General features: G+C 36.5%; 1 protein-coding gene across 2 annotated transcripts; it reads right to left on the bottom strand.

Annotated features, from left to right (window-relative positions):
* Positions 1-573: 573 nt before the first annotated feature.
* Positions 574-21,445, bottom strand: PM20D2 (peptidase M20 domain containing 2). 2 transcript variants are annotated; one of them, XM_034408962.3, is made up of 7 exons: positions 20,689-21,445; positions 19,829-19,977; positions 13,737-13,879; positions 7,838-7,992; positions 6,888-7,020; positions 5,841-5,948; positions 574-3,848 (listed from the first exon to the last, which is right to left on the bottom strand). In XM_034408962.3, the coding sequence occupies exons 1-7, from the start codon at positions 21,193-21,195 to the stop codon at positions 3,643-3,645; spliced, it is 1,401 nt and encodes a 466-aa protein (XP_034264853.1). In that variant the 5' UTR covers positions 21,196-21,445; the 3' UTR covers positions 574-3,642. The 2 variants fall into 2 exon arrangements, with proteins under 2 accessions (XP_034264853.1, XP_034264854.1); XM_034408963.3 differs by having other exon boundaries at positions 3,600-4,342; positions 20,689-21,422.
* Positions 21,446-21,869: the final 424 nt, after the last annotated feature.

Here is a 21,869-nt window from a genome sequence, read left to right as displayed (position 1 = left end):
AACCTTCTAGAGTTCAACAAAACGCTGCGGTTGAGAGGGGAAGCCTTGACAAGAACTTTGGAAAACCTGGTTTGGCCAGTCCGATAGCTCTCTACTCCCTGTAGTATTGTCACAACTGGATTCCGCGACAGAGAGAAAAATCTCTCCAGAGCAGAGGTGGTATTCAGCAGGTTCTGACCAGTTCTGGAGAACCGGTAGCAGAAATTTTGAGTAGTTTGGAGAACTGGTAAATACAATCTCTGACTGGCCCCATGCCCATCTATACTCTGCCTCCCGAGTCCCAGCTGATTGGGAGGAAATGGGAATTTTGCAGTAACCTTCCCCTGGAATGGAGTGGGAATGGAGATTTTACAGTATCCTGCCATGCCCACCAAACCACGCCACGCCCACCAAGCCACGCCATGCCAACAGAACCAGTAGTAAAAATTTTTGAATCCCACCACTGCTCCAAAGCCACATTTTTTCCTGAAAAAGCAAAGTTACTTCAAGTGGTAGTTCAGTCAAATCAAATGCTAGATATAACATGATAAAATTATTTTTTGTGCACAGTAGGACTGACCAACTTAGACAAAGCAATGAACTGTAACTTTAATACATTTATATACGCAACTACAATATCACAGTTGTACAAATAATTTATGATTTGTCTTCCAAGAACAGCTGTAGAAGATAAAAAAAAAATTCCAGCATGTCAGATATAATAGAAAAATTTAAAAAGGCAGCTCATTTTGAAGAATATCCTAATCTTGTCAGGCAACAAACATTACATTATTATTGTTTAGGTGTAAAATCTTCTAACATGCAATTCAGTGTTCAACATGCAAAACTCTCAAATAGTTTTAGAGCTTTTTAGCTACTGTCTCTTCCTCCATTGCATATGAATATGTACATCTAAGAAAGTAGGCATATTGCTTCAATCATAAATCCATATAATTTACAGTTGTTGAACTTGCTACAATATTTAGAATGTTAATTCAAATGAGTGAGATACATTTATTCTAAATTGCAAAGATGTTAAAAATAAATTGGATCAGTTGAAAAATGAGTAAACACTTGATATTTATAGAGAAAACTGCTTAGATAAGTAGGTGCAATGTGAAAGTGTTTGTATACTATATACGCATATAGATATTTAGATATAGATGATAGACAGACAGACAGTAGATATAAAATCTATGAATAGGATTTCCTTCTGAGTAGGTATTCACAGAACTGCATTGTAAGGCTTGATCTAACACTATTATAGTTTTCCCTCCTATTCAATCATGTCTGATTTTTGGTGACAGGACAAATCCCTACAGTTTTCCTGGCAAGGTTGTTTAGAAATGTTTTGCCATTTTATCTTTCCTAGGGCTAAGAAAAAGTGACTGGATTAAGGTCACCCAGCTGGCTTTATACCCAAGTTGGAAATAAACCAGTTTTTAGCCTGATGCTTTAACCACTACACTAAACTGGTTATTATAAATATTACAAATACCAAATACAAAGGCTGACAATATCAATACAAAACAAACAGACCACATGACTACTTTCCAACTGATGCTTGTAATCTAATTAATGGAGTGGTTTGGCAATATAGTATTCTAGAGCACCTTGAACAGCTCTAGATAGTGTTAATATAATATGGGAAGAATTAACCAATTTTTAAAATGGAAAAAAATACTAATCAACTCTAAAAATGTTGTCAGTAAGGGCAAGATTCTGTATTACCTTACATTCAGAAATAACTATCCCTTAGAATAAAGAATCAATGCTTGATACTTTTTTAAAAAAAAAATCTAGAATTTTATAATAAGTGCTCTTTTACAATGAATATTAATTTTCCTCTTTCATAGGATATCCCCTTGCAATAGAAAATAGCAACATTTTCTTTTTTCTTGGTTATTCACTTCTCACCTGTTTATTTGCTTCTCACCATCAATACAAAAAATGTAGCATTATTCCAAATACTTTAGAGGCCAAATCCATGCTATTAGCTACTTGGCAAATTATTATTTCAAGATGGCAGCTACTGAATTTCAGATTCTCAATTTGCTCTCAGTCAACATACTTCAGAGGACTGATTATGATCTTCTGAAGGAGAGGAACTGTTTTATGCCCATATAAAATGATTTTGAAAGGCTCAAAGTGTTCTATAGCAGAAAAAGAAGCCTAAAGATTACTCTAGTTTAATCTCAAATTCTGTTTCTTTACATGAAGAAGGAAGTGCTATTTTCCACACAAAGGAACAGTCATAAATCAATTCTCCAGTCTACTAATTTACTTTGTACTGCACCCATAACATAAATTTTGGAATAATTTTCAAAGAATGATTTTTCCAGTACTTAAATGGACAATTAAGCAAATGCAATAGAGGAAATTTTGTTGTTTTTTCTTTTGAATATTTTATAAAGCAATGTACGGTAAACAAAAACCCAAAATACTGCTTTATATTGCGCCCTTATCTATAATATAGAGAGAATCACCCATTCTTGTTTAATTAGATACGTTCACAAGATTTTTCCCACTTGGATTCAAGTTTAATTGCTATGCTTGGTTACTTCTGTACTATACTGTGTAGTTCTTCGCGTATGATTTCAAAAAGGCACTTTTTGAACATGCAAGTATGCAAATGTTCCACCTGCACACAACTCTTTAAAGCGATAACATCATTTCCTAGGTCCACATAACTGACCCTTTGAGGCTACTTTCACCCTACTCTTCACTCTAAAACATCAAAATAGAATTGAATCCAAAACATTACACAGTTCTATTATTTGAATAAATATTATACATTCTACTGAGACATTTGATTTAAAAATTGTGCAGAACAGGAATATAGGAATGTATTTCAGGTATGAAATATCTAGTGATTAAAAATAGCCTTCCAGGAAAGTTGAGAGATAATGAAAAATGTTGCATTTTGAAAACTAAACTCCATTTATGAGAATGTATTTAAGAGAACAGAAGTTATTTCTAATATTAAAAACACAAGCACATCCTTCAAACAATGCTTAACCTTTGGTATTCCCCTTTGCAAAAGTCATAATTCAATTACACATAATTTAACAAAGAATATTAATTTTCCTGATGATTATGTTTATGTTTATTTATTTGTTAGATTTTTATCTTTATTTTTTTTAGAAGTAACTCAAGGCAAAGAATATACCATATATTACTTACTCCTCTTATTTTCCCCACAACAACCCTGTGAGGTGGGTTGGGCTGAGAGAAAGTGACTGGCCCAAAGTCACCCAGCTGGTTTTCATGCTTAAGGTGAGACCAGAACTCACAATATATTGCTTTCTAGGCCAGCACCTTAATCACTATTCCAAACTGGCTCTCCATATAAACAGCATGGCTCCCTGTTTTCCTTGACATTAGAATAATGGCTACAGAAATAAAATATTTTTTTAAAAAAAAATAATGCTAGCACTTGCAACAGTTCAAAAGTCTAATATACATATTTTGCTCAATTAGAATTACACCATGTAATTTTGTCTGAAATTAAGACAAATGACATAATTTTAGACAAAAATACTATTTGCAAAAAATACATGGAGGTTTCAATGTCTTTCCAATTATTAAAAATATTCCCTCGAAGTAGATCAGTCCTGGACTTTCCATAGAGTTTTTTTTAATGTTGTAATATGCTGCATTACTTCAATGTGATGCACATTCTGCTCCATTACCATTATCTGGTCCTTTTGCATTTCCAGGAACATTCAGATGACCTTCTTCTTTCAGTTTTGTTAATCTGAAATCTTCTCTAATTTTTTCCAACACATCTGGCTTGAAAATGACATCCAAGGCAGTCATGGCTAAAGCTTTAGCTGCTCTCAAAGCATAGAACTGAGCTTTTTCCGATCCTAGGATAATCAAATCCACAAAAGATAGAGATTTCATTTAAGTACAGGAACAATGTAGTGTAATTTCAAATCTGAAGAGATGTTTAAAACAATTTCCTTTTTAAAAGATTGCAATCTCAATTCCGCTGGAAATAGAGACTATAGAACAGTTTTCTCTTACAGATGCAGATGTATCTACCAATGTAAAATCCACATTATTCAACTAAAATTGTATTTATAAATTTGCATTGAGTTGTATCCAATATCTGTGAGAGAAGAACTCCATTCACAGGATGCTCTGGCTTGCATGAATGGCCAGCAGATTTGGAACAAATGTATCCATTTACTTGAACCCTTTAGTTGGCAAAAGGCATCTTTCTCAGGTTCTGCCTTTGCTCCTCAATTTAGAAACCAAGATGAAACAAAGAGAATTGGCGTTTACCAATTCCACAAACTCATTTTATGTCCAGTTTAGAGCCAGCTGTTGTGAAGCCATCAGATCTTTTGCCAAGAGACTGAGAAGAAAATTAATCATTGTTATGCACAGAATATAACTCTCAATGCTTATGCAAATGTAATCTGGATACATGAATTTAGCACCAAAATTAGGCATTTCTTTCTTTTTTTTTTTTAAAGTTTTTATTGTTAGAAAATTATAATACAATTCCACCTTTCCGGTTTCATGGTGTTGATAAACACATACATATACATAATATTTACTTATTATTTACATGGTATTGCCTGATTATCTTAATTTACAAAGTACTACCCGTAGGAATTCTTACTTATATCATCCTTAATACGTATTATTACATTTTATTTACATAAACTTATATCCTTACTCCATTTTATTTCCTACTGCCTGTAGTACAACTCATTTCAATATACCCATTTAATTAATCATCAGATTGACCTTTAGCTCTCTCGAGCTTCACTTCGATTTTCTTTTCTCTAACCACTCATACCACATATCCCACACGCTATAGCAGTCAGTTTCCTCTCTATCATTAATTTCTAATGTCAGTTTGTTCATTTCGGCACATTCCATTATTTTCCTAATTACATGCTCTTTGGGTGGTAACTTTTTCTCTTTCCAATGTTGAGCGAAGGAGATTCTTGCTGCTGTTATTATATGTACAATAAGATACTTCTTCTTTCTTGCAATTTCTGTCTTCAAGATTCCCAGGAGAAATATTTTTGGTTCTAATTCAATAGCGTGTCCTATTATTTCCGACAGCCATTTACATATCATCCTCCAAAATTTTTTGGCTTGTGGACAGGACCACCAACAGTGATAAAAAGTACCTTGCTGGTGACCACACTTCCAGCAGTTTGGACTCATATTTGGGTAAATTTTGGCAATCCTGGCTGGTGCTAAGGGCCACCTATAAATCATCTTATATTGGTTTTCCTTATAAGTTGTTGCCCTGATCATTTTGAGATTGTTGTTCCAAATTTTGTCCCACTCATCCAGATTTATAGTTTGTCCAATATTTTTGGCCCATGCTAGCATTGGGTCCTTAACCACCTCCTCTATCAAGTCGTACTCCACCAAATAATTATATAATTTGGCCAATAATTTATTATCCGTGCCCATCCATATCTTGTCGAACCCATTGCTGCCTATCTCTATGTCATATTACTCTGGTTTCTCTTCAGATCGTATAAATCTTTCGCCTTTTAGGCATTTATTTCTATCCCTTCCTTTTACATCCTGAAATACTGGCCTCATAGGAGAGAACAGCTGTAAAGAGGCCATGCTTTTTACGCAAATAGAGAACATAGCTGGTTAGTTTCCTAGACCAAAAAAAATGATTTTTTTTTCATATTTTCTTGGTAGAGATGTGCATCCTTACCATCAGCCCTGTTCTACCACTCTCAAAAGGCACTGGCTGCCACAACAGAATAATGTGATCACTCAAACTTGACTCCATGTGCATTTTGCCACATTATTCGCAATAGGTGGTTGTTTTTTTTTTAATGTGAAAGATATACCCACTTTTAACTACTAACCTGCAGCTGTTGTATACTGCTCAGTATGGTTCAATGCATCAGAACCAATGTAAAAATAGGAGTGAATCCCAGGAACCACGTAACTAACATTTCCAAAGTCAGTAGAACCTAAAGAAAGCCAAAACATTTTTGGGTTTTGGAATATACCAAACAGTCTACAAAGTGGAATGTTATTGTTTGGGTTACAAATAAAAGTATTATTAAAGGGTACAGCAAATAAAAATATTCAGCTCCCTTATAGATCCTAAGTGCTAAGGTGGATTTTTTTTATATGTCAAATGTTAGGATTTCCAAGTTTTTGTCCCTCCATTTTAAGAACGTGAGAAATAAAAACAATGAGGAAACAAGAATCCTTATTAAAAGTTGACACTTCCTATCCATCATTACTGAATGTAGGGCCAGTCTATCATACAGCATAAGCAAACAGTGAATTTAAGTTTGGTTATTATGTCAATCAACATTAGGTGACACTTCCTTTGACAGAAAAAAAAACTTCCAAATGTTTTGGATAGCCAGCTATTTTTTGCTTTTTATCTATTCTTGTTTTTTATTTTTTTCCCATTCCTTATGGATTTTTTCTAGCTTAGGAATAGTGTTATGTCAGATCTTATTGCATGCATTGCATGTTTCAAAGGTCCCCACAGATTTTTGATAATACTGATGTCTTGGGACTATGTTTCTTGTAAAAAGTTCATGGGAATTCTTGGTGTATATCTCATATTTCTGAAATATGCAACATCTTTTCAGCTTCTTTGTTAACTGTAGGATATTAGCTTTTAAAATATATACATATTTAGTTAAACCCCTTCTCAACTGCACAGTATTTTCTGGGTCACTGGCTACCATACATCCTCCAAGCATAATAAAGCCACACCCATGTTTAATGGATGCCAAAATGTTTCAAACTTATTGAGATTTTCTTTGGCATAATTTAGGAGATGACAAATGTGATGAGGCCAGATAAATGGTTTCTTTTGACAATTCTCTAAGGCAGATATTCTTCAATAAAATTATATTTTTAAAAAGGGGCTATATGTTAACTGTTACCTGTTAACTCATTTATACTGTCATCAGAAATGAAGTCTATGCCAAGCTTCTTGCCATTTTCTTTGTAAATTTTTTGTAGAGTCTTATTAGGAAGCACATTGTAGAAATCAGTTTCACTATCTTGTAATTCCACCTAGACAAGAAAAAAATATTTGGAAATATTAGGCCATAGGAAATAAAGAGCTTATTATTCAATCCTAGGCACATTTCATTCAGAAAACACTAATATACTAAAAATAACAATAAAATTTAAATCTTTTACACAGGTATTTGAAATTAAACCATAGTTAATACAATTGGATTTATACTACAGTAAACATATAAAAACTTACTGCATTATTTGTAACTGATTAGGACTAATCCACCCTTTTTATCCTAAAGGGATAAAAATTCTCAGATTGTGAGAATTGTGGTTCCTTCCAAAATGGCATTGGCTCTGTGGGACCCAGCCAGGTTGGAAGTAGGCCCTAGGGACCCAGTGGGGCAGGAGGGGGGTGGCAAGATAGGTGGTCAGTCATAAAGATTGCCAAGCGCCTGAATTTTATTCATGTGATGATGGAAGCCCTGCAGTGGCCACAACTCTGGGTACAGGTTGTCAATCACATCATTCAGTGTCATCATAATTTTGAATGATCACTGAACAAATGTTCTAAGTCAAGGATTATCTGAATGTAGAATAATGGAAATTGTGGATACTAGCTAAATAACTGAGTTTGAGTTAATAATTCATGAATTTGCCAATAGATACAATTAATTATAGTAGTTAGAGAGCACTTTTTAGCCATCTCTTCCCTACATACTACGGTAGTTTTGATCAGTACTTGAACAATTCACAATTATACATAAGGCAAACTTAATATTGCACTGCTATTCTTTCAACTCAAATAATCCATGTTTTTTTAAAAAATCAGTTTATATTATTCTTTGGAAAAGTTATCCAGCAGTCTTACTTCACACCCAGTTGCTAGAGCTGCAGCTTTAAAACAGTTCTCTGCTTTTTCCTTTAAGGTAGAGAGTTCCCTTAAGGAAGGAGCACGCAAGTAAAATTCTAATTCAGTGTAAGAAGGGATGATATTAGGCTTCACACCTCCATTCTTTATTATTCCTACAATGAAGAAGAAATAGGTAATTGAAATTAGTTTGGCACTTAGGTTTTCTGAGGCTTATTGCAAAACAGCTAAACAGAAAAGTCCTAACTTGATCCAAGGCTCTCTGCTTTGCCAGTAGATAAATGAGAACTTACACTGAAGACACTCAGGCACTAAAGAAAAGCAATGGACATCTGAATTCCAAAATCAGGAGTTTCCACTTTCTACTATATTTCTCTGTTGCTTATTTATTGCTCTTAAAATTGAAAAAAAAAAAAAAAAACTTCTCACCCTATCTATACCAAGCAGAGCCAAATAAGAAATATCAAGCAGAAGCAAAATATATTTACAGTATATTAGGAAGAAATTAGGATAAAACCACCCTTTCGTATTTTAATTCTTAGGGCCTCAACTTTTGGTTAAAATTGGACAATTTAAAATGTCATATTTAGTTCAGCATCCATATCAATGCATTTTCAAATACATTTCTCTTTTTTTCTGTTCAATATAATTATGCTAGAAAGAAGAACAGTGCTAATGTATTTTTGTATTGTACATTGTATTATTATCAGCCAAAACCTCGGAAGGACATCCATGGTATATTGCACATTTACTCTAACCCCTGAATCTTTTCCAGACCTGAAAAATATTGTGAAATATGGGGGGTGGGGGGTGTATGTGTGTACATATATACATTTGTTTTTACTTGCTTAATTCTAACATATACCTCAAGAAAAAAACATTTGATGCCAGTTTTAAGAGTAGGAATTACTTTATACTTCCCTGCTCTGATTTGAAAGCATGACTTAATCTCAAATTTACTTTCATTCTAGCATAGAAACAATTTAGTCATGAAACTGAAATGGAAATACATCATAATTGTAATATTACTAAAATCAAAATTCATAATGCATGATAATAAATATAAAATCAGGAAGAAATACTGAAATCTGACATGATACACCTGATATATCTACAATTACAATTATTTATTTTCTCTACTTCTTTCTTCAGGTGCGCTCCATGTTTTTCTGTGGGAAATCACCGTAATTCTAACCCCAAAAGGTTTAATCTATTTTCTCTCTTATGGGACATTACAATAATTTTTAGGCAAGCAATTTGGTTCTGTAACAACTCAATGCAGGCAACTGGGTGTGGGCAGCTTGGGGCAGCCCCCTCACCACCACCAAGTCCCCTTACCAACTCACTGCTGCCAGGTTGTTGCAGAACAACCCAACATGAACAATTTGTTGCGGGAACAACTTGCTGTGAGTGCCTGGGGGTGTGTGGGTGAGCGAGGGGGAGAGGTGGCAGAGCCAGGGGTGTGTGTTGGGGTGAGCAAGTGAGGAGAGATAGCTGAGCAGGTGGGCGGAGCGGTGGGTGGGGAGGAGGTGGCAATCAGGGTCTTCTCATTCTCACATCCCCTGCTGCCACTACCACTGCCTTGCCCATCCAGCTGGGCAAGGCGAGGCAAGGCAAGGCGGTAGTGAGGGTGTAGTTGGGGATGGGTGGTAGCTTTATCACTGCTGCCCCCCCCCCACTTAATTGCAGGGCCTGGGCTTCTGCCCCACTGGATATTGTGTGAGACAGTCGGAAAGAGCACTGGGGCACACAAACATTTGCAGAGCACCAGAGTCAAGGAATGTTAAGGTATGGTGGTAGTGGCAGCCATGAGTCCTTTCTCTGCCAGGAAGAGCCAAGGTGGGAACTCCACAGCCACTATGGAGAGATTTTAGAGGAGCTGATAGAGCATTGGGGCAATGTTCCCTCCAAAGCCAGGAGGGTGATTTCATGATGTTTCTAGTCATGTGCAGAGTGCGTTTCTCTAGGAGAACAGAAGGGATAATAATAGGAAGGGGAGGTCTTCCTGAGCCCAAATTTCTTGTCTGGAGTGTCGCTAATGGCATTTTCTCCCTGGGCTCAGTAGCCCTTCACACCTGCACTCTGTTCCGGCTCTACCTGCCACCAGCATGGATGAGACCAGGTTGGCAGTCTCTAGTCGGGCTCCACAGGACCAAATCACCAAGAAGGCAAAGGAAGAAGCCAAAAGGTGGTTGGGCCACTGAGTCAAACCATGCCCTCCCCAGATGTGTTGCAAGAAGCAACCCTCACCTACCCCTGGCCAGTACATCTGTCAGGTTGGAAGGAAAAGAGATCCCAATCCTTTCTGTGTGTTTTCCCATCTTGTATGCCCAAGAAAGCTTTGCAAATCAGGCGAGTGGAAAAAAAATAGAAAACACTTTATTATCACAACAGGATCTGTTAATGTTAATTATTATTATAAGTAATTAAGGATTATTTGTTCATTCATTTGGTGTTTTGCTGACACAGCAGTTTATTTGTCTGAGCTGCATCCAAGTTGCCAATTGTCCTTTGCTCTGCTCTCTTTTTTGCCCTGTGGGGATACGGTGACCATATTTCATTGGAGGAAAGAAATAAAGAATAAAGAAATAAAGAATAACCCTGAAAGGGAGCAAATCTAAAGGGGCTTCCCATTTTCACATTCCCTGCTGCCACCGCCATTGCTTCCATGTCAACCTCCAGGCCATTTGGAGTTTGGACCATTTGGTAGTGGCGGTGATGGGTGGGATGGTTGGGAGGAAGCAGGTGGCAGCTGGGAGCTTCAGATTTGCTCCCTTTCAGGCTTATTCTTTATTTCTTTCTTCCAACAAAATATGGTCACTGTACCCACAGGGCACAAAAGAGAACGGAGCAAAGGACAATTGGCAACTTGGATGCAGCTCAGACAAATAAGCTGCTGTGTCAGCAAAACACCAAATGAACGGACAAAATAATTGGCAGAGGCTGGCTGGAATAATCTTTAATTAATTGTAATAATAAGTAACACTCATAGGTCCTGTTGTGATAATAAAGTGCCTTGTATTTTTTTTTTCCACTCGCCTGATTCATACAGCTTTCTTGGGCATACAAGATGGGAAAACACACAGAAAGGGTTGGGATCTCTTTTCCTTCCAACCTGCCAGATGTGTTGGCCAGGGGCAGGTGAGGAGGGTTGCCTCTCGCAGCACACCCGGGGAGGGTATGGTTTGACTCAGTGGCTTAACCACCTTCTGGCTTCTTCCTTTGCCTTCTCGGCAGAGCAGGTGATTTGGTCCTGCGGAGCTTAGCTAGAGGCTGCCAACCTGGTCTCATCCTAGATAATCTAGTTTTATTAATTCTTTTGCTCATTTTGGAACAATGTACTTATTTTAAAAGAGTTACAATCAAAATATTATTGTCTCAAGCTACTTTAAATTTGCCATATCCTAAGCTTTGCAATGTGACATCTATAATAAGCTTCTATTCATTAAATGTAATGTGACAGTTTTAAAATTATATCTATGGTATTAATAAAACAGTTTCATTCAGGGATGGGGAAATTTCTCACCCTCCAGAGTCAGATAGATAGATATATATACCCAAAAAGATCCCATGGTACAGATATTCAGAAGCTGTCAGAAATATCTGAAAAGACCAAGTATGTATTTTTGAGTCCTTGGGTAAGCAGTATCTCTTCCCAATATTTGAGATTATAATTTCATAATCATAGATTATCCAACATATTAAGGTTTATATGATATAAAGCATAAAGATTACTTTGAGCCACACGTTTCTGAAATTAATATACAAAATCATCTTGCTTTGTCAGCAGCCCATTAAATGATGAAACATTTAGAACTGCTATTGCCACACAGAATTAATTTCCGCAGCAAGATGAAAATAAAAGAATGGAACATCCCATACCCAACCAAACTGTTCCATACTTAAGATATTTATATAGTAACAAATACTGCTGTATAAATATCCTGGGAAATTGCTCATTTGAAGAGAATGTAAAAACTAAAACAGTGAACAATTAGGCAATGCTATGAACCAATTTACATCTTTCTAAAAAACAATTGCCATACCAATTAAAAATCCACTTATATAATGCTTGTTGTTGAGGTGTGTGCTGACTTCCTGAACATGTCCCTGCAGTTTTCTTGGCAACATTTTCAAAAGTGGTTTGCTACTGTCTACTTCTTAGTATTGTGAGAGAGTGACTGGCCCAAAGTAATCTAGCTAGCTTCCTGCCTAAGGCAGCACTAAAACCCCTAGTTTTCTGATTTCTAGCCTAGTGCCTCCAATTACCCTACAGATTGGTGCTTTATATGATGCTTAACATTTAGCTAATCATTCTCAGTGGCATAACATGTTCATTTTAAAAGCAGAAAGCTGCTTGAATTACAAACTGGCATACAGATGCCTTGTCTGCTTAAATGCTTTTCTTTAGATTTATTTCAATGGTCAGAAGAAAAGCTAAATGCTTACTAGAAAGTTAATGTAATAAATACAACTTAAGGATGGCTTAGTTTAGTTTAAAATTATAGAAAAAATAATCTTCTGTAGCCAGCCTAACTAGCAACAAATTCACCTACAATAACTCTATTATGATCAACCTAACATGGACCCAAAATGGACAGAAGAAAAAAAAAACAAAAACAGTATCAGCACAGATTTGCACCTGGAAAAAGAGTGTTTCATAGCAATATTTACAGATTTCCTCGAAGTCCCCTACCAACTTCCATGCAATTTTGAGGAGGTAGATCACCTGGGGGATAAAACACACCATCACTTACTCTCTCCTATAGTGTTAGTGAACTGTACAAATTACTGTTTGAAGGGAGCAGTATATAAATTGAAGTAAATTTAAATTAATGATTTCTGCCTAAGACTTCAGAAGCTATGTCGTTCTAACTTAAGAGAGTATGAAATGAAACCTTCACAAAGCAGAAACTGGATGGATGAAATACAGAAAAGAGAATTATCTGGAAAAGGAGATAATTTGCCTCTACCAATAAGTCACTAAATAAATATTTTATCTAGGTCAAAACAGATGTCATGTCGCATGTGGAACACTTTTTATCTTCTATTTAAGGTATATTAATTCCCTTATTATATATGTGTAATACTCTGAAAGGAAACCCCAACAACTGGAAATAAAATCCAAATATTTTATTAAACAAGATCAAATGGCATGGAAAAATGGTGATTAAAATACCCTAAAGACAATATTGGGAAAAACAAATTATTTATCCCTTAACCAAGAATCTTTTGCTTTTTAAATAATTTATGAGAGATTTTTTATATATATATCATATTTAAAGAAACCATATGGATTTCATTTAACTCCATTTTTCATTATTATTATTATGTAGCTATTAGATACATATTGCATATAATTATTTTTAAAGCATCCACAATAATTATCTTTGGGATGCAAGATAATTCAGTCTCTTTCAAGAAATGTCCTTAAATTAAGCATTTATATAATAAAATTACTGATTTCACCATGATTACTTCTAAATGCATACATATGTATTTCCTTTATATATCTAGAGAATGAATGCAAGTTCTTCCTCGGGCAAAGGCCATGTTTAATTTTTGAATTAAACTAACTTCAGAATGGAGGATTAAAGCTACATTTTTATTTTATTTACATTTAATTAAAATTAAACATGTTAATTTAACTTTACACTCTGAAAATATGGATTTAATGATTATGTAAAAGCTAATTTGATAGCATTAGCTGCTTCATATTTTCATATGAAAAACAGAGTTCTTACCATTATGCATTTAATACCACACTGGAATAATTAAAACTAATAAACGTAAGCAGCTGTTCATTGTGTATAACATTATTAACATGCCAGATAGAACACATTTGCTTAATCAGGGTCTTATATAACTTGTTGGACTTAAGAGTGAAGGAAGGTCTCACCATGTACTCTCCATGTCGGTTTCATTTGCTGTCTTAAAAGGGACAGATTGTTGTATGCAAGCACAGCAGCATCTAATGCATTTAGTCCTTCCCAAGGGTAAGCAGCAGCATGAGAAGTTTTTCCATAGTATTTCACAGTCACACTAGGAAATAAAAGTCATCGCTTGTTTTTAAACAATTTTAAAGGAAAGAAAATCCCTTTGGGTTCATTTCATGAAAATAATTTTAAGGAGGTAAGTGCATGCTGCATTGTATAGTATTACTTCAAAGCTCTACAAAGATCTGAAACTCAACAACACAAGGTTATGAATGGAAGGTGATACAGAGCTTCCATAGTCAAAGCTAATCTTTGGCACATAAAATGAAGCCTGGAGGAAATTAGTGAATTAGTACCTAAAATCTTTAGCAAAACCATGTAAAAAGAACATGTTAAACATGTATGAAGATGAAAACATCCTGAAGTTTTATTAAAGGTTTATTTTCTCTACTGTCTTCTTTCTACAGTAGTTTTGCTTACACCAATTTTGTTTAAACCATGGTTTACTGTTTAAGCCAGAGCCTATCTAAAAAATGAGCATATTAAATGTGCTTTGTTTGGTCATTCCTATGTTTCCTTCCACTGTTCTTGGCCAGTATCTAGTACAGAGCAAACCCAGATAAGACTAACTCATTTGCTCTTCCTAGGACAGGAAAATGAACAAATCTCACTATTGTTTACTTCTATATGCTAACCCAGAAATCATTTCTAGACAGGAAAAAATGTTTTACAGAACACAATACACCTGCATTATAAGTGTAGTTATACAGATTAATTTCTCACAGTAATTCAAATAAAGAAATCTATGTGTCACAGAGGAGCTCCATAGAAGACCAAGTCATCTGAACTAGGCCAAAATAAAGAGGTAAGACAGCAGATGTTTCTTTTATGCAGTGTACATGACTGGTAAAATATATTTTACTTCCTTTCCAAAGATGAAGTCTTATTTGACTTGAGCTTGACTATGGTTATGTCCCTGTAGTTCTGCTGGCAATGAAATGAAGGCTGTTTGCCATTGCTTTCCTACAGAATGTATGTTTCACCTCCCTCACTTGCAGCCATCCTTCTTACTGGTGGCCTCTCATTTGAATACTGAGTCAAACTCTGATCAGCTTTTTTGAGATCAACTCAGGGGTGAAATGCTCCCGGTTCGGACCGGATCAGCCGATCAGGTAGCGATGATGGCGGGGGGTTCAGAGAACCGGTAGCAAACATCCCTGCCCCCCCCGCCCAGCTGAGCCGCACGATCATCAGAGGCTTTTTTTTTTACTTTTAAAAGCATTTTTTCTACAACCTCTTCGGCCAAAAAAATGCTTTTAAAAGTTAAAAAAAAAGCCTCTGATGATCGTGCGGCTCAGCTGGGATCGTCAGAGGCTTCTAAAAGCATTTTGTTCTGCAACCTCTTCGGCTGAAGAGGTTGTAGAAAAAAAATGCCTTTAAAATAAAAAGCTGAGTTGCCTGATCATCAAAGGCTTTTAAAAGCATTTTTTTCTGCAACCTCTTAAGGTTGTAGAAAAAATGCTTTTAAAAGTAAAAAAAAAGTAAAAAGTAAAAAAAAAAAGTTGGCCACGCCTACCCAGTCACATTACCCCACCCCACCCCACCAAGCCACGCCCACAGAACTGGTAGTAACAAATTTTACATTTCACCACTGGATCAACTAATTGCCCAAATGTGGTCACCCATCTGTTTATTTCCAAATAAACATGTGTTTGTTAAATCTAGAAAAGTAATATACTAAAATGACAGCATTGATAATGAAAAACATGATAAAATATAACATTTGACTAACAGGAACCGAGTTACAAATGCAATCTTAAAAATAATGAGTGAAAACTGAATGTTTATAAAGCATTATGAAATTATGAAAAATTACCGGTATATCAAGAAACAGAATTTGGGAATGTTAAAATTTCAACCCTATTTTGCTGATTTAGAATTTATTGGCAAATATCTAAAACTGAAACAGAAATCTTTCAGTAGCTGCACCTTCATTGTAGAATAGTCTTCACTAAGAGATTAGGTAGGTCTCAATTGTTATAGGCTCCAGATATTCCTGATGAGGGCTCTATGATGAGTGATAAAATGCCCATCTGAACTGTTTTTAGGCATAGGTATTTAAATTTTATATATTTAAGTTCCAACTGTGAATGTTTTATATTAAATCCTTGTATCACTCCTTATTACAGTAAGCCATCAGTGTCTCATAATTACAGTGGGGGAAATATAATAACAGCTGGTAATTATTGCTTATTTCACTTTATCACAGCCTTCCAAAAATCACTGCATGAATACATGAAACTAACTATAATTGTAGTTTGTTTTTCCTTACATTCATGTTCTTTTCATCTTATTGATTTCTGAATTTAGGAAAAAATACATTTAAAACTATTCTACTTATATATTTATAATTTACTCAGCATGCTAGGGAATTCTGATTCTGCAAAGAATTATAAGTAAAGGAATGTGCACTTCTTTCAAAACAGAGGAACTCTGGATTATAGCTCATATTTTTCATTCACAACACTGAATATTATGCTTCACTTAATGCTACTGGTAGATGCCTGTACTCATATTGTATTTCATATAAGTAACTACCAAGCATGATAGATTTCTAAGCACAAATGAAAGATCTGTATGCATAGTCCATTGATGATACGATATGTGTGTCACAGAGGACATGCCAGATCACTGAATGCTGGGAAGATGAAAGGTAATAGAAGAAAAGGATGATCAGCAGCAAGGTGGATGAACTCAGTTACAACAACGATGGGTGCACTGAAGGTCTGAAGACTTGAAGGCCTAGGTTAAGGACCAATGGCCTTAAAGAAAATTTATCTATGCACTCATTAAGATCTGACATTGGCTTGATGATACATAATCAATTCCCATCCCATGTAATGGGCCTTCATAAAAATGATGAGCGCCAAAGCTCAAAGACAAAAAAGCAGAACATTTAAGATTAGCAAAGATCTGCACATTTCATAACATTGTTTTAGAAGATGCATATAACCCATACAATAAATGTGCTACACATTAATTTTAAATTTAGAACTTACAGCGTAAAAAAGATGGTTTTCCCAAATCATTTCCTAAATAAACTTTACAAACACATCAGAATATTCTTTTCCAGAGCACAAAACAATTGTGTAGATTTGTGCTGCATTATCAGCATTGTCTCAAATAACCAAGCAACTTGCAAAGGACACTTCAGAACTTAATTTATTTGGGTCATGCCTGGGTTTAATTTATTAGCATGAAAAAGAATGAAACAGGGCAATATACGAAGAACCAAAGATTCCATTTCTAGAACAAGTATTTGTTGGTAAATTCAGCCTTCCAGTATCCATGAATCCTTCTGCCTATTTATGCCTATAGATACATTTTTTAATTAGAGTGAGCATGAAATGAAACACAGAATTTAAGATATAAACCTATTCATGTAAAGGTTACGTCTGTTTTTCTGTTAAACGCATTGGTAAGAACTACTATCTGAACTTGCTTTCTTCTCCCTGCTCCATCTCAGCTTTTTCCTTTCTTTTGCATCTTTTATACTATATCAATCTGTAGATAGAGATGACCTGCGGGCTTTTTCAGATGAAGAGAAGCACACAAAATAGTGCCTCTGACAAGGAATACTACTAGCAGGCAATATCTGGTCCTAAGGCTGAAGCAAAAGGTAGGTTGTACCTGTACATTTTTATAATTTTGTTTAGCTAATAAGATGTGGCATATAAACACTGTAAACAATTATTAGTTAGAAAATATATTTTTGTTTCCTAGGATTCTGTGTTAGAAATGTAATCGGTTCTAAACTAGAAATCTAATGCTGACTCATTTGAGAAGTAAATGAGAAATAACTTTCTATAAAATGTGTGCTAAGTATAAGGAGTAAGGGACGCGGGGGCTCAGTGGCTAAGACGTTGAGCTTGTCAATTGAAAGGTCGGCAGTTCAACGGTTCGAATCCCTAGTGCCGCATAACAGGGTGAGCTCCCATTACTTGTCCCAGCTTCTGCCAACCTAGCAGTTGGAAAGCACTTAAAAAATGCAAGTAGAAAAATAGGGACCACCTTTGGTGGGAAGGTAACAGCTACATGTCACATGACAAAGTAGTCATTTGGAAATACTGAAAATAATAACATGGTAAAAGGGGAGAAAGATGTACTTGTTGCAACCTCTATAATGATGAAGTTTCATGAACTTTTAAAAATAGTTGCTTATTTTTTTTTTTAAATAAAATATTGGACTACTGATAGCTACACATTCATAAAAAATTACAATATAAAAATATTCAGATTAAATGAATACTGCATATTTCAGATATATCTGATAACTGATTTCTCCTGATTTCCTACTATTTTATTTTACTTTAATTTTACATGTAATACATTACCAAAGAAGTTACTGAAAGGTCACAAAACAGGATGCCATTTGTGATATTTTCCTTACTTCACAATTACCAAGTATATTACCAAGCAAAACTGAACCAATAAGCAAATATGGAGCATTGTAAATAAGCAGGTAAGAAAGGAATTCCATAGCCCTGCTCTGGGATAACAATAATGTGGGAGCCTTTGGTGTTTAGCAGATGTTTGGGTAATATATAGCTGTGGAGTTTATAGAAAATCAATAGAGGTATCATCAGGAATGCCTGCAAGGTTGTGTATATGTGTATGTGTCAAAAAAGTCAAGATGGCAGGCATGCCCTTACAATTAAAGCCCTACCTCTTTGTACAACTGGTGGAACATACAAAGAGGTGAGGGATTCAACATCCACTATTTTTTTTTTAACATCCTCACAACGACAGAAGCCCCTGTAAAAAAGTAATGGCTGCTCCATTTTCTAGTTATAAACAACTGGCTTATATTTACTAGTTATAAACAATTGGCCAATACTACTGGGCCGAACTTAGAATTACACCGCTTAAAAATGAGAAAACAAGAAAAAAAAATCAAAAACAGTACAGGCAAGTTATTACAGGTAATCCTCAATTAATGACCACAATTGGGATTGGAACTTGCTTTATTAAGCAATGCAGTTGTTAAGTGAGTTGCCCCAAATTTTATGACCTTTTTTGCCACAGTCCTTAAGTGAACCCTAGTTCCCCCACTGATTTTGGTTGTTGGAAGCCCACTGGGAAGGTTGCAAACGGTGATCACTTGACCATGGGACCTGTAACTGTTGTAAACACATGCCATTTGCCAAGTATCAAATTTTGATCATGTGACCGTGGTGACTTTGGCAGTTGTATGTGTGACGACTGGTTGTAAGTCACTTTTTCAAGAGCCATATCTTGGAACAGACATTAAATGAGTAATAATAATTCAAGGGCTACCTGGAATAACTATTTTTTGTAGAAGCAGTTTCTGAAAATGCTTACCCCCGTGTTTAACAAAACAACACAGAGCCCTGGGTAAACTATGGTTGCAAGAAATTGTTGCTTTTGCTTATCGTAGATATTGTTCCTTTCTCTTTGGGGATTAAAGTTTGGCATTCTGCCACCTTCAAATATTAAGACAGGAACACTGAATACAAGTGAATTATTGGTAGTGGTGGCAACTGTTATTTCTGACCATTGCTGCTTCCCTAGTAAGGTATAATTTAATAATGAGTACTAACCATGAGTAAGAACAAGGGCCATTTTAGTAGGACTCCTCAAATGTAGGAGTACTGTAGGAGCAAGAAGAATTCATGCTGTTGCTACAACTGTCAGTCAAAGGAACAAAAATGTTAATAATGGAAGTGGCTCTAAAGCAATAAAAACTGAAATATGGACTTCTGATGTCCCTCCTATATTATCTACCATTTTCCTCCCAAAGAGACCCTTCAGGATATTATATACGGAGCACAGAACCTCAACTTTTGCATAACACAGGCAAAATGAAGAAGTTTACTGCTGAATTACATAAATGTGTTGTAGGGTGTTGTTCACGAACTGACACAAAAGATGAAAAAGGATTCCGAGCAGCCTTCCGAATCTAAAAGGAGATCAAAAGGCACAGGACCCTTTTTCAGACACTCTCAGCAAAGCTTTCCCACTCCTCCGTACTCACTCGTGTTCTGCAATATCAGGTAAATAAGCTGCATCTTCTTGAGAGGGATGAGCCATAAGAACAACATCTAAACTATCAAAAGCTCCAGCTTTAATTAAGTCTATTTTGCCTCCTCCATCTTCTTCAGCAGGGGTACCCAGCACTGTGATCTAAAACGAGAAGATGAGAAGACATCAGGGTCTGGAAAAACAACAACAGCACATCCCGCCTGGGAATCCCAGCCAGGGAAAGCCTGTTTACTGGGATGCGTGTGCTCCTCTCTTCAACACTGCGCTCAGACTGACATTTTCAAAATGCATAGCTTTCTAGATAAAGATAAGAGATTTACAAAACAACAACGAAGGAGGAAGGGGGGGGAGATATGCTCAAAATCTGAAGTTAGCATTTTATAATCCCGTGTGCTCCCTAGCATTAAAACCAAGGAGGGTGGTGAAGAGGACCAAGATGCCAACTCACTTAGACTGTGTTGTTTCTCTGTGTCATATAATATATGTATAATCTTTTTTCTTTCTTTCTTTTCTTTCTCTTTCTTTCTTTCTCTTTCTTTCTTTCTTTCTGTCTCTTGCTTGCTTGCTTACTTGCCTTTCTTTCTTTCTTTCTCTTTCTTGCTTGCTTGCCTCTTTTTCTTTCTTTCTTCTTTCTTTCTTTCTCTTCCTTCCTTTCCTTCCTATCTTCCTTCCTTCCTTTCCTTTCCTTCCTTCCTTTCCTTTCCTTCCTTCCTATCTTCCTTCCTTCCTTCTTTCTTCATATTTATGTAGTGTATATTGGAGGTGGTGAGTTGTATGCAACGAAATTTCATTTTAAGGTCTGTCGATTAGTGTACGTTTAAAGTAACAATAAAGTTATTCTAAGCTTCTCACCTTAACAGCGGGCGCCTGGCGAGGGAGGCCGGCGGGACTCTGGCGAAGGCTTTCCAGGGCGCCCTTCAGGCCCAGTGCGGCGGCGGCTCCCACTTCGGCGATGAGGTTGTGCCCGCAGGCGTGCCCGATGGAGGGCAGGGCGTCGTACTCGCACAGGAAGGCCAGCCGAAGCGGCGGCGGCTGCGGGAGACCCTGGCTGGCTTCGGCGGGAGAGCAGGACGCCCCGTCCCATTTCCAGTCCGCCCGGAAGGCCGTTTCTAACTTGTAATTGCGTTGCACCGACCAGGCGGCCGAAGAGGAGGAGACGGGCAGGCCGGCGAAGAAGCGCGTCAGGGCGGCGTGAGCCTGGTGCTCCTCGAAAGCCAGCTCCGGGTGGCTCCAGATCTCCCGGCTTAGCTCGCCCAGGCGCTGCGAAGACTCGTCGATGCATTCAGCCGCCCATCGCTTCCATTCGTCCAAGCGCATCTCCGAGGCGGACGACGCCTCCCCTGCTTCGTTGGGTCTCATTGCAATGGTCGGACAAAAGGAAGGAAGCGCCGGAGAAAAGAAAAGGCAGCAGAGGGACTGTTCTCAGCTTTCCGAGGAGAGGAAAAATAATAATAATAATAATAATAACGCTGCATTAAAAAAAAAATACCCCTAAAAAAGGACTAGCGGCTGCGAAACTCGCCGAGCAGTCTGAACTTCACGTTGCCCGAGAGGCATCTTATATATCCTCGTTTATTTCGCAACTCTTTCCCTGGAGCCTGCTGGGAATAGTAGTTTTTTTTTTGTTGTTTTAATTTTATACTGTACAAGTATTTCTGAACTGGACTTCTGCCAGAATTGCACCACTGGGGCATTGAAGTACTGAAACTGTAAACAATGTAAAAGAAAACATGATGTAAGATTCTAAAAGCGATGGAATTTGCAATGTCACGCCTTTTAATCTCTCTGTAGGGTTGCATTCTGTCGACTAGACTTGACACTGTCAACATTGACTTTCTATATATTCTTGAAAGGCAAGGTGTCATTTAAAAATCCATTTCTGAGCTACAGCTTGATCCATGGTAGCTGTATTCCTAGAATTGTTAGGATTGTTAGAAATTTAAGCTACTTCCAGTTTTATATAAGTAATTTGAGAGCAAGGTCAACGAAAATATTCATATAAACGTTTTCCTGAAACTGATCAGATTTATCTG

Source organism: Pantherophis guttatus, chromosome 1, assembly GCF_059756535.1.
Source record: "Pantherophis guttatus breed Tessera chromosome 1, ASM5975653v1, whole genome shotgun sequence".
Lineage (NCBI taxonomy): Eukaryota > Metazoa > Chordata > Lepidosauria > Squamata > Colubridae > Pantherophis > Pantherophis guttatus.
This window is presented reverse-complemented; position numbering and strand designations above follow the sequence as displayed.